The sequence below is a fragment of the Sturnus vulgaris genome, chromosome 8 (genome assembly GCF_052056855.1).
Source record: "Sturnus vulgaris isolate bStuVul1 chromosome 8, bStuVul1.hap1, whole genome shotgun sequence".
Classification (NCBI taxonomy): domain Eukaryota; kingdom Metazoa; phylum Chordata; class Aves; order Passeriformes; family Sturnidae; genus Sturnus; species Sturnus vulgaris.
Window position 1 is genome coordinate 9,625,279 of NC_142250.1, and position 12,833 is coordinate 9,638,111.

The following is a 12,833-nucleotide window of genomic DNA, read 5'->3' on the forward strand; positions in this document are numbered from 1 at the left end:
GGCAGATAACTGTCCCTGTCACTGATTTTAGTGCAATGCTGTGACAATGATGTGTTGATTTTACCTTTGCAGGGGATCACAAACGATCCCCTGTCATTTAGAAGCGGCAGCAATCCACATAAGAGCCATGTCTACATAATGAAGTATCTCTAAAACAGCCAATTAAAAAAACCTCTCTCCCAAGAATCCCATGAGTGAGCATGTTCTCAGTAACTCTTTGTTCACTGCTGTGTACTGCACACACAGGCTGGAGAGGGAGATTTGATTTCTTATGAATGGTAAATGGGGAGGGACATAATGTCATCAGATCGTGATGTCAGCCCAATGAATGAAATACCTCCTTAATGTATTGCTTCAAGCCCAAGAAGAGGGACACCATCTCAGTTTGGCTTCCTAGAATAAATCGTCTTTTGCTGACAAAGTCATCTTCCCCACGTGCCATGAATAATCCATGTAAATTGGGACTTAAATAACCAGGAGTCAAGAAACTCGTGGAATAGTGCACGTTTGTTCTCTCCACGTCCTCCCGGAGCTGGCAGCAGAACACCCCTTTGCGGGCGCTGCCGATGGGCTCCGGGAGTTGAGGAGCAATTGCTGATCCCTGTTGTTCTCTACCCAGACCAATGTTTTGCTTTTGTCTGCAGAATTCTTTGTTGAAGCTGCAAGCCCTGGAAACTGATCTGTGCTCTGCGTTTCTGCCAGCCCAGGAGGAAACTCCCCAGCTGCCGGCACCCAAGGACACAGCCCCTTCTCCAGCCCAAAGCAGCGTGCAAGCTGATGGGGCCAGTTGTGGAGGTAAGCGAACGTACCATGATGTGTTCTCATTTGCAATTATAAAAAAGCCTTGTGACTTGCACTTTAAAATGAGGCTTGCAGCCCTCTGGGAAACAGTGCAGAGCTAATGCAAAGCACCATTTCCTCTTGCAAACGCTGAGTAACGTAGAAAGGGGTGACACCTGTCAAAAGAACGGAAATTAATGGCTGTAACCCTCTGGTTTTCTGAGAGGCAATTTTCCTTTTCAGAGAGGTTTTAAGAATCCTGGTTCTTTTACTTCTAGTTTTAATATGTTATTTTTCCCCAAGTAAATTTAGTCTCTTTACTTCCTATGTCTGTATTGTGTGAAATCACCTGCCATATCATGTAATTCTATTTTTGTCATTCTTTTTGTCAGAGCAATATCACTTCATTTCTCCTATTATTGATTTTAATTTAATGCATCAGCAGAGAGATAGCGAAGGTGAGTTTTACAGCATGTGGATTTTAATCATTCATGATCCTGTATTATTACCCAGCTGGGCAAACTGTGGTGTGTTCTCTCCCTCTTCCCTCAATAGGGAAATAAATAGCCCCAAGGCTCGGCACTGTTTTTGTCAATTCATGGCTTGTAGTCACAGTGCTGGCAGGCTCATGATGCTCAGTAGAGGAGGAGTCACTGCTCGTGAAAAATAGGTCAAAAGCAGTATGACTAATACATCTCACAGATGAGTGACACGAATACACAAATACCAAAGTCGTGCACCATGTATGGTTCAAATTAAGGCAGGTAGGTCAGTAATCCCTTTGCACCTGATGTTTCATATCAGAAAAAAATCTGGGTTCAGAAGAACTTATTTTAGGAGCTGCTTTCTCAGCATTTTCAGCAAGAAATAACATTAAGTTATTTACAAAAACAAATCACAAATTATAGTGTTCTACTTCAAAAACTCCTAAGTTTGAGGTTGGCATTGGAAAAATCAAGAAACAATGTATGTAGAAATCTAATTATTATAAAGATGAAGGATTCTAAAAATGCTAGATATCCTGGGTTTTATTTTAAAAAGAGGATGCTTTAGTCCAGCTAGGCAAATACCTTAATAGCTCTTGGATATGGGTATGGAGCCTGGACACTGGCTAACCTTGGCAGGGATCTGAAGCAGAGACAGGTCTCGTTTGCTGCACGGGAAAAGACATTCTGCAGCTCACCCAAAATCTGCACTGACTCCTTTCCTTTGTGGCAGGGTGGAGTTTTCCTCCTTTTCCAGTAGTTTGCTGCATTATTTTGTTCTGGTGGTTTCATAGTTCATTGTTAGGATAGCTCCTAATTGCTCCCCTTAATTATTTTTTGCTGCTTTGATTAGATTTTCTTTTTATTTGTGCTGGTAGTGACTGCTGCATCCAATCCCCTCTCTACTCCCATTTCCCCTCTGCAGCCACATGGGGAAATGTTGCATGATGTAGCATTTCTCTTGCACAGTTTCAGAGCATGCTCTGCCACTCCAGCAGCCCAAACTCGTGCTTCAGTTAAGGCTTATCTATTTAATGGGTTTTAATGTGCCCACATTCCTGTTAACATCTGCTTTGTGGTTTGTGGCATTTTTAGTAACTTGCCATTTTGCACAGACAAGGCTGGTCCTAATTTTGTCTCTTAAATTACTGCTGAAATCTTCTGATGCGTTGAGCTGTCACATGGGACTGTTGGCTATTTGAACTCCACCTTGGCTGCAAGTCCAGAGATTTGTACCAGGCTGGGAAAAGAGTTTCTAGAGGATGTGCCATGTATATTCCATCTTTAGTTATCAGCCTTTCCTCAGTGGAAAATAAACACGATCCTTTCATTCACATGCCAGTCAACAAATTTTGGAAAAGTGTACATCATATGTATGGAGAATGAAGATACATCAGTCTAGTAAGATGACAGGATGCTCCAGGATGCAAATTTTAAGGGGATGAACAGTAACTTATCTCTAAGTAAAGTCAGCAATTTCCCGTTTTCTTTTGAATATGTGAAAGCTGAATTAGAGTTGCCAAAGTGAGACTAAAGAATTCTGAGGGGTACCTAAACTAGTTTTTTAAAGGGGTAATTATAGGAAAGTAGGGTGTCATTTCTGTAACTTTTGGATATGAAATTACATCAAATATGTGCATGCAGCAGTGGGCAGCTGAACCTAACTACAGAAAATTCTAAATGACTTTTAAATTAAAAATCCTGATACAGGCATTCACAGATGCCTCTAGTGTTTAGGACTGAACACACTACATCTCAATATTATTTTTCTATACAGGAGATTTGTGTGTATTATTGTTTTAGTTTAAGAATATCACAGGCACAAATACAGGCTTGTACCATGGGACTTGTCATACGAAGTCCACCTGCTGAACCATGCTGCAGATTATCAGACACTAGAATTTGGCTTTAATTCCTATGGTGTTCTCCTGTCTGTGCTAAGCTGCATGGAGTAGATGGGATGGAATAGATGCTAAGGGCCAACTCACTGGCTTGGGTAGAGGCGGCTTTAATTCCCAGTTTTGGCAAAAATAGAGGCTAAAATTAGACGAGATACATGAAGACAGGTAGAAGTTTGGTCAATTCATGGGCTACTTTTAAGATAATATTTAGTGTCTTGTTTAGAATCTACACAGAACTGGAATCAGGATGATGGCCTTAAGTGTTAATTAAAAATGGGGTTGGTTAGAACTTGTCATCACCCTGAGATGTCCCACTATTTTAGAAGTTGTGCTACTGAAATGAGTCAGTCTGAATTATTTGCTGACTACTTCTGATAATTCGGGAGTAACTTAATGCACTTCTAGTAGAGTTAGAACTAAACCCTTGCTTGGGCCATAGCAAAGTTGCACCAGTGTTCAAGCCTTGCAGACCTTGCTATCAGAAGGCCAAGGAAATGAAAGTGCCCTGGCCTTTGGGAAATACTCCCAAATTATAAATAATGCAGGTTGTCTCCCTTTATTTATTTATTCTGCGTAATAAAAGAACATGAAAAACTGTGCAACTGTTCTTAGTCAACCTATTTCACAATGATTATGTGTTTCTTGATGTTCAGAGATGGTGAAATTAAAGCAAGGGAAGCGAGGTTCTTCAGAAAAGCAACAACCCAGCAACAACAACAGATTAAAACCCAACCAAAAGTATTAATTTTTCAAAATCTTACAGGGTAAGGAAAGAGTACTTTCCAAAAGTAGACAACACTTTTGTTTGCAGAACACCAGTTATTCCAGCCATTGGCACTGTCTGTTGCCAGTGTCTATGATTCCCCAGGACTCCCCAGTGCTCTACCCCTGCTTCTCCCAGGTGTGTCTTGGGGTCTGTCTGTGGGAGGATTTGAATCTCATAAAAGGTTTAGGAGATTTGGGTGTTGCTCTAGTGTATCTTGGAGAGCTGAATTTGACCTACAGAGTATGAAGTACTTAGAGGAAGGTTGCAAGGCTAGAATTAATAATCAACTACATTGTCTCATTGTGAAAATGCTTAACATAATTATAATTGATGATGCTGGTAAGAGTAGATGAGCTTATAAATACAAGAGTCACGTGTAACTTTTGCTTGACAGACTAAACTGTGATTATACAATATACAACAGGATGTTTTTGTGGTCTGTAAAGCAAAAGCAGTTGGATAGTGCCCAATAAAATTATATTTAAACCATTGTAACTACTATTTTTTAGAGAAATATGGGGTTTTTCTTGAAGGGTGCCATTCAGAGCTGGTTTTCACCACTGTCAGTGCAGCAATAGGAGTTTGCAGTTATGGTATTTGTTGGGAAGAGGGTAAATAAAATGTATTACAAAAGTTCCATTCAAATCCTGAAATAAATAGTCACTCAGCATGGGAATGTGATGTCCCATGTGCAAAGCAGAAAATCAAAAGTGAAGGTAAAAGAACTTACCTAAACCTGCTAGTTCTTCTGTGAGTAAACCCATGTATAGTTGTTTTTCTGCACAGTTTTAGACTTCCATTGAATAAAAAGATTCTGTGAAATGTATTAGAATGCATGGCATATGGCAAATGTAATTCTGATTAGAATTGACACACATGCTGCCTGGAATGCAAAATAATAGATATTAATTAAAAGGATGTATCTATGAATGGGATTAGAAAAAAAAAATGTAGCTGGTTTAAAATAACAATGTACTGTGGAAACTGCTGTAGGGGAACCTGGGTCAGAGCACGAACTTTGCTTTAGCAAAGCAAGAGAGAAAAATTTTGGGCAAGAACTTTTATGAGATTATGGAGTTCCTCCCTAGAAAGTATAATCTGCATTAAATCAAATTATCTGATAGCAAAAATATCGATTGGGTTAGATCATCCTCATCTATTTCAACTACTGAGGGTGAGGAAGATTAATTGAATACTCCCTTCAATGAACTCAGGTACAGTACAGTGAAGATGAACCTCTGGTGTTCCCTTGGTAGGCCCTGTAATATGCCACTATTTTTTATGCTACCCATAAACAGATCCAGTGTGATGAGGTTCCTCAATTCCTACTTTTTCTAGCTTGACCATCACTATAAAACAAATTTTACCTTTTAAGGCACCTCTGGTGAGGGTTGCATTTACAGTCCAGGACACTGTTAACACACTACCACAAGCAAGACTCCTCCAAGGAGCAGCAACTGCCCACGACCTTGAGTAAATAAATTTAATGCTCTTGGTGGTGGTTGCTATTTTCATATCTTATGTTCTTTGAGCCAAGGGTATGTGACTGTTACTGAACAAAATCCCAAAGGATGCAGCAAGCAGCCCTGGAGGTTCTTAGCACCAGGACATTTTATATTATATTTTTTACCTTCCTTTCTCTTCACCGAGGGAGTAAATGATAAATCACAAAATTAAACTTATTGTGGATACTCATCATCTTCTTCAGGAATGTGGCTTTCAAAAGCAAAGAAATCAATGAAAACACAAGAAATGCTCCTATTCTGGGAAACTCTCCATCTTTACTTCAGAGTTTATAAATAAGCCTTCCACCTCCTCCTGTGGAACTCAAAAAGGATTTATGTGAAGCCAGAGACAGTACTTCTATTTTATCATTCTCAGTGCTGTGTCCACCCTGCATGTGACACTTTGCTGATCTGTTTGCTGCTCAGTTTGAATACTTATGCTTGGAATATTTCTGAAAGGACAAATTTTTATGGACCTAGGTAGCTCAACCCCATGTGAGTGATCCTCAGTCCACACTGATTTACACTTTCTTTCTAGAGCCTGTGCCAGCCCACAGGGACTGGCAGAATGACATGGAGAGCAGCCCACAGGAACAACACTCCCTAGGGACCAGCCGACTGCTGTATCACATCACAGATGGAGACAATCCTCTCTTGTCACCACGCTGCTCTATCTTTAGCCAGAGCCAGAGATTTAATCTAGACACAGAGTCTGCCCCTTCTCCACCAAGTGCTCAACCTTTCATGATGTAAGGAAATCTATTTTAATTCTTATGTATTTTTAAGCCTTTTTCTGCAATTCACAGCCTTTGACTCTTCATGGGGTTTTTTCAGTTGTTGCTATGTCATAAAAAGCAAACTTTTGTATTGTAGCATATTTTGACATAATTTGCAACACCAGACACAGGAACTAGTGTTTCCTCAGTCATAACAGTGTACAATATTTTTTAAGTCTTTGTTAATTATAGTTATCAAGGACAGTGTTATATGTTAGTAATTAGAGTGACGAGTGAACACAAGATAGAGATGGCTATCTAGGTGTAATTAAAAAAATTCAGCTGTAATTGAACTGTAGCTATGAATGACTGATGAGGGGTGACAGTGTCATAAAGATTATGAACAGTCCATGTATGTGATTTCCAGAAACCAAGCTGTGAGTTTCAGATAGAAATCAAACTTTCTTAAAAGCTTATATACAGAGCTTTACTTCAGCTGCATACTGACTTCAGATCTATTGACTTGCAACTGTAAATAATCAGAAACTAAACTCTCTTCAAAATTATAATGTTTATTTCCAGTAATGAAAAACTCCCTGAGCTTACTTTTACAAATCACTGTCACCACAGTCTCCTGTTATACTTGGAAGATTTGTGAATAAAGGTGTGGGTGTTAAATGTAAATACTGGATCAGGCTCTTGCCTACTAGATTAATTTTTTGAAATATATTCAGAAATCCCACAATTAATTAAAAAAAGAAGAAAGAGTGAAAGACAGATGGTGAACCCATTAGAATACCCTAGGGGTACCTTCAAGCAAAAGCAGTTATTTTATGCTGACTTTGCAAAACTAAGCTGTCTCTAGCCAGTGAAAGAATAGAATGGCCTTTAATTCTGAAATGCTAAGTGTTAAGTGTGCCTGAAAACAAGGTAGGGTCCATTATATCCAGCCCTTAGATACCACAACTCTGCTTTTGGCTTTTGCAGGCCAAGAAGTACATCCAGGTGTAGCTGTGAAGACTGTAAAGAACCACAGACAGTAATACAACTTACCAAGCATCTTCAGAGCCTCAAGAGAAAAATTAGGAAGTATGAAGAAAAGTTTGAGCAAGAAAAAAAATACCTGGTAAGACAATAATTGAAAAGGTAAATACTCCAAGAATGAGGCAAGGATCCCAGTGTATTTAAACTTATTCAAAACAATGTGAGATATGGTCTTTCTGGTAAAATGACATAGGAAAAACTTCAATTAATATCTATTCAGCATCTTACAGTGTATGCAGTAGTTCTGAGACTCCACATTTTATTTAGATTACCTTTGTTGCAAAATATCCATCTTTGAGAAGTGTGAATCAGTGACACACGGCTGACAGGCCTGTGAAACAAAATGGTGCAAAAGGTGAAAAGCTACTTATTCACTTTGTAGGAGACATTTGCCTGGTACCTTGTTCTGCCGTGCAGATTCCTTCATTCAGAAAGAGTCCTATAAACCTCCAAAGCCCAGGGCTCAGTAGAGACTGATGGCAAAAATCAGAGAAATAAAACTTGTGGGAGTTGTTTGAGGTCAGTGGTGAGTGCTCTGCTGGGAATTGTGCAGTATAAGAATATTGAAACATGCCTGATACTAAGGAGGTGTACAGTATATGTTTCATTTTATGACATTTTCTGACTATTAAAATTAAGCAAATGATATATTACCTTTGGTCATTATATGCTCCTAGGAGCACAATTTCATACCTAAACAACCCTCACACTATGGCCAGAAAAGAAATTATTTTAGAATCTTAATTTTGCAAAACTGTTTTGTAATTTTAAATATTTGAGTTCTGAAGATTCAGTGTAAATTCATTTTAATTTGCAGGCAAATTCTAAATGCAAAATAGCTCCTGATCTACAAAGCCTTTGTTGTTTGTTTCTTTTGAACTCACTCTTGCACAGGATTTTTCATTTGATTAATTAAGCAGGTCAGTTGAAATTTTGAAAATGCTGTTTCCCATAAGAATCCCTGTCTTAAAGCAAGAGCTCATTCCTGCAAGGGACAGAGAGCTTCAGTTACCATCCTGGAAATCACTTAGGAACTTGACTAAAATTAGGTATTTGATCAATCCTTTTGAAGTCACTGAGATTATTTATCCAATTAGTCAGAGACTGAAACATTCGTTGCTGTATTTTTTTAGGGATCAGAGACATAACACTCATATCCTTGTGGCACTGTGTCACAATGGGGAGAGATAAGCCATGACAAATTAATGCCATGATCAAGCCAGATGCTCTGCATGACACTGATAGAGTGCAGTTGGAACTATGGACATTTTGTAGCACAATGGGAGTGGGGAGAGTTTTATCTGTTTGATCCTTTAACTGTCAGTTCCTTCTCTTTCTTTACATTCTTTATATTTTCCTTTCAGCCTTCACATGGTGACAAGACTTCCAATCCTGAGGTTCTGAAGTGGATGAATGCTCTGGCCAAAGGTCGGAAGCAGCTCAAAGGTACATAATAGCATGTTGTGCCTCTTTGCTACTGAAGCTTTTGCAAGTGGAAGTGTACCTGGAACATTTTAAAGGCAGTTTTTTAATCTCATTGCTCTGATTATTTTTCACAGTGTGTGGCAATAAGTCTTCCAATGGCAAGAAAGATATTATGTGATATTACTTGCCTTGATTCCTGAAAGCAGTGTTAAAGTGAGCCAGTTCACCCTTCATACCAAGGCTAGAAAGGGGAAGGGGGAAAAGCCATAGTCTCTCCCTCATGACTATAAACATCCATGGAAAAGGCGATGCTATTCTGAACACTTTTATGAGTGTTTAAAACACAGATGTTAGAAGTTTTCTTGTAATAGCACAAATATAGATGCAAATGCTTCTTCAGGACTGAGGATACATGTCTCTAAGGATTTTATTTGTTTTGATCATAAAAGCAGATCTTTCCTTGATAATAAATTTGGCCTTGAGGGTCAGGTTTTGCCCTTGATGGTCTGCATACCACTCCATTAACATCTCTTGGTGTATCCGATGCTTTCCCTTGGGGAGTCTATAGCCAAGACAGATTGATTTTTTTGGAAGGCTATTTATAATTTATCTAAATTCTTTTCCTCCCCCGATATAAATGGACTCTCACCACTAAATAAATTGTAGTATTATCTTTCATCTATGTTTTGGATATTGTTAATAATGTAGATATAAAGGATGCGATTGTGGTAAATAAAGAATTAGAAACTCACATTTCAGTAAATTTATTCTGGAAAGTTCTCCCTTGAGTACTATCCTGTTTGAATACTAGATGATGATGATTGCTATTATTTCCCCTTGAACTCTGTGTTGCAAATCCAGGAAGGGAAAATGAGAAGAAATGGCCAATCTACATGGTTACTTTTCTGAAAATTATATCTCTCACTCAACCATTGCTTCTCCTGTTCAGAGGGTCTAGGCTTCAGAGATCAGCCTCACCTTCACACCCCAAGTGCCTCAGTCCTGTGACAACCCTTGATTTTTATTATCCTGAATAATGGCACTGCTTTTAAGTGAAGCCAGATTCATGAGGTTCACATGCCAAGTACAATTGAAATGGAAAACACTCAAATGCTTGTAGATCTTTCTTCAAGTTAGCAAGGCTTGTCTATCCTTTCTAGCTCTATGGATTTACTAAAAATTACTGGTTTTCCCCACAAAGCTGGCCTATATCCTCAGATATAGTCCTCAGACTGTCACAGCTAAAAATTATGCTACTGTTTCTGCATGGATTTCAACAAATGTAACACAGTTGGAGCTATCAGTCTCCTGCCTTGCCCAAGGTCCTTCACCAGACAGGCATATGCTTGGAACAAAATCTGGTTTTATGGGAGCTAATTCAGATTTTAATTCAATTTCCTTGTTGCTCTGTGCAGGTCCCTGGAGCTCCAGGGGCTTTGGCTTGGTGTCAAGTTAATACAGTCACAGGCTTTATCACATCCAGGCAGGCTGCTGACTGGGAAGCTTGTGTCTTCTGCTAGGGTGCTCGGCTGCTCTTCTGCAGAGGGAAGTCATTTAAGAAAGTGGCTGCTTCTCCTTGCAAGGACCACTTGAGCAGCTGGACTGGCATGGCAGGGTGCCCTCTGGAAGGGAGAGGGACAGTTTAAATTGCTCTAGGAAGCAAAAGATGTTACACATTAAAGTGAAGCAGAATTACTTTCCTATGTGCCCGTGGTATAATAATTGCATGCAAGAAATAGGAAAGTTTTGGGTTGTTTTATCCTAGTAGTGCCAGAGAAAACTGCTTTGCAAATACTTCTAATGTATTTACATGCCATGAAATTTGCCTTTCAGAGCTGAAACTCAGAATGTCAGAAGAGCAAAACTGTACCTCCACAGCACCTCAAAGAAAAGAGCACTGTGAAGGCAGTGGGACCTCAAAAGAGGCTGGCACACAGGAGGCCACAAGCATGGAACCAGCTCTCTCAGTGGAAGAAACCATGGACAGTGTGTTGAGACGACTAAAGGAGAAAAGACAACACTTCAACCTTCCTGAGACTATTAAGGTACTTAAGAAGCATGGCTGTTCCCTCAGAACTCTCTCACCTGAGGCAGATATTGGTGTGTGGCTGGCTCAGGTGTGCCAGGGTGTGTGCATCCTCTGTCTGCTGCCACTGCGGTGCATTTTCTCTGTAGCAAGGTCGGAGCTCTAGTACAGGTTCCAGAAGTGATTCTTCTGAGAGGAATTACTCAGGTGCAGAGGTGCACAAGGCTTTTTCAAGCAGAGCTAAGCGTTTTTTGCTCAGAGATGCACATGTGAAACTGTTTGCCAGGCACTGCAGGAACCTGCTGACTTGAGGCTGTGTGCGCAGAACTGCATGTCCTGGTGTATTGAATATGGTGGCAGCACAAGCACCTTGAGTCCACGGAAACTGTGTGACTAAAAACATTCCTGAAAGTATTTTGAGGGTAAAGATCCCCTCTCAGCTGAGAAATGCTGAAAGCCTCTGCAGTCAGTAGCATGCACTGAGGTGACAGGGACAGCACAACCATCCAGACTGCTTTGCTCTCCTGACTTTGTACATTTGTGCTGATCCTGCCTCTTCTCTTCCATGCTCTCAATTACTCTTCTGAATGTAGGAGCAATAGTCCATGGAATATGATTGCTTGGCTGGGAAATCAGGTTTTGTTTTAAAACTAGTACGTATATTAAAATTTTGCTCTGCCTTCACATTTCTGGCACAATATAGGGTTCTCTAAAATGATGTGTACCACCCAAACCGCTTCTTTTCTGGGGTGCTGTTTTAGCTGTCAGAGGATATTGCTGTCCTGATGCTATTACAGCCAAGCAAGACAATAAATTCTGCCCTTAAAGGTACCTAAAATCTAAATGTTGACTAATATTTAGACTTTGGCTGGTGAATGAAAAGGGGGAAGGAATGAGAGGGTGAAGAACTTAATGTGAAACTCTGCAAGAACTAAGAAATTATTCTGGATGGATTTCAGTAGCATAGAGTACCCAGCAGAGATAATTTTTAATTTTTGTTTTGTTTCTATTCTTGGTTCTTAAACAACAAGTTGCTATAAAAAAAAACAGGACTGTGCATAACAATGCCATGCTTCTCAGATCTTGGGTGCCGCATACATGACTGATTTTTTAATTGTTTCTTTTTATATGCTACTTTTTCATAAAGAAAAATGAAATGGAAGAAGTGTTTCATAACCAGAAAACAAAAAAAGGCAACAAAACCATGCTATTCTGTACATAGCTCTAAAATCCTAACAGTGCAGACTGTAGGATAATATTTTTAATCATTAACTTTTTTGTTAATGAAGTGAGATCAGATGACACCAAAACAGATGTCTGTGAGGAAATCCAGTCCAAAAAAAGTTTCTATAAAAGTTGGGTGTGGGTATCTGTCTCACTGATTTTAAAATTTTTTTTTGACTTCTAATTTTCCAAGAGAACCTTCTAAATTTAGGAAATGGCAGTGTGGGCTTGAAGTATTCTCAAAAACAAGAAAGTAATTGAAATCAAATGTTTGCCAATATTTTCTTTTCTTTTCTTTTTTAAAAAATCTTATTAATTTTCTTCTTGTTTTCTTGCAGAGATAGTTTTTAAAACACAAGTTATGTCTTAGCAAAGGTGCTTGGTAATAGTTATCAAAACTGCTGAGGAACAGAGGCTTGGGCAGGAATAACATGAAATCAATTGATGTATTTCAAAATGATATATTTTAGTTAATGTTATGCTCCCTAAGCATAACATTAAAAAAATTGGATTTTGATTATGAGTCATCCTGGACTTTTGGGGGAGAATGGGGTGGCACTGACAACGTGAAATGAATCAAGGATGTCTGTGGTAACAGCAAAGATCAAAGGCTTCCTATCAGCTACAAACAACTTCAGTGTTACTGTAGATATATTTTATGTGCAACATTTTGTTTTCTATGTAACATTTAGATCCTTCACTAGAATCTGACCTAGATTAATAGTAAATAGCAGCTAAATGTTTATCTTTTTTTGGTATTTAGTTATTTTAGCCAAAGATAGTGTTCCCATGAAAGCCTGCCAACTTCTCCCCTGAAGTGGAGAATTCACTGTGGAATACCTCTAAAGCACTGCTGAAATACAAATGAGAGCATGTGTGTCCTTAGAAAGGTGCAGAGTAAATTCCCAGTATGTCTAAAAAGCACAGACCACAAGATCTGAAGAGGAAACAGCAGAATGTG

At 39.1% G+C, this 12,833-nt stretch overlaps 1 protein-coding gene across 6 annotated transcripts in view; it reads left to right on the forward strand.

Annotated features, from left to right (window-relative positions):
• Positions 1-12,833, forward strand: part of FAM13C (family with sequence similarity 13 member C) — a 117,262-nt gene that overhangs the window by 93,624 nt on the left and 10,805 nt on the right. For 3 of the 6 annotated variants that reach the window (XM_014882351.2, XM_088168808.1, XM_014882350.2), the window contains 6 exons: positions 645-795; positions 1,173-1,238; positions 5,976-6,186; positions 7,141-7,279; positions 8,562-8,643; positions 10,456-10,667. In XM_014882351.2, the coding sequence (XP_014737837.2) occupies positions 645-795; positions 1,173-1,238; positions 5,976-6,186; positions 7,141-7,279; positions 8,562-8,643; positions 10,456-10,667 (861 nt within the window). The remainder of the gene's footprint in view (positions 1-644; positions 796-1,172; positions 1,239-5,975; positions 6,187-7,140; positions 7,280-8,561; positions 8,644-10,455; positions 10,668-12,833) is intronic. The other 3 variants (XM_088168810.1, XM_088168809.1, XM_088168811.1) reach the window with 1 other exon arrangement.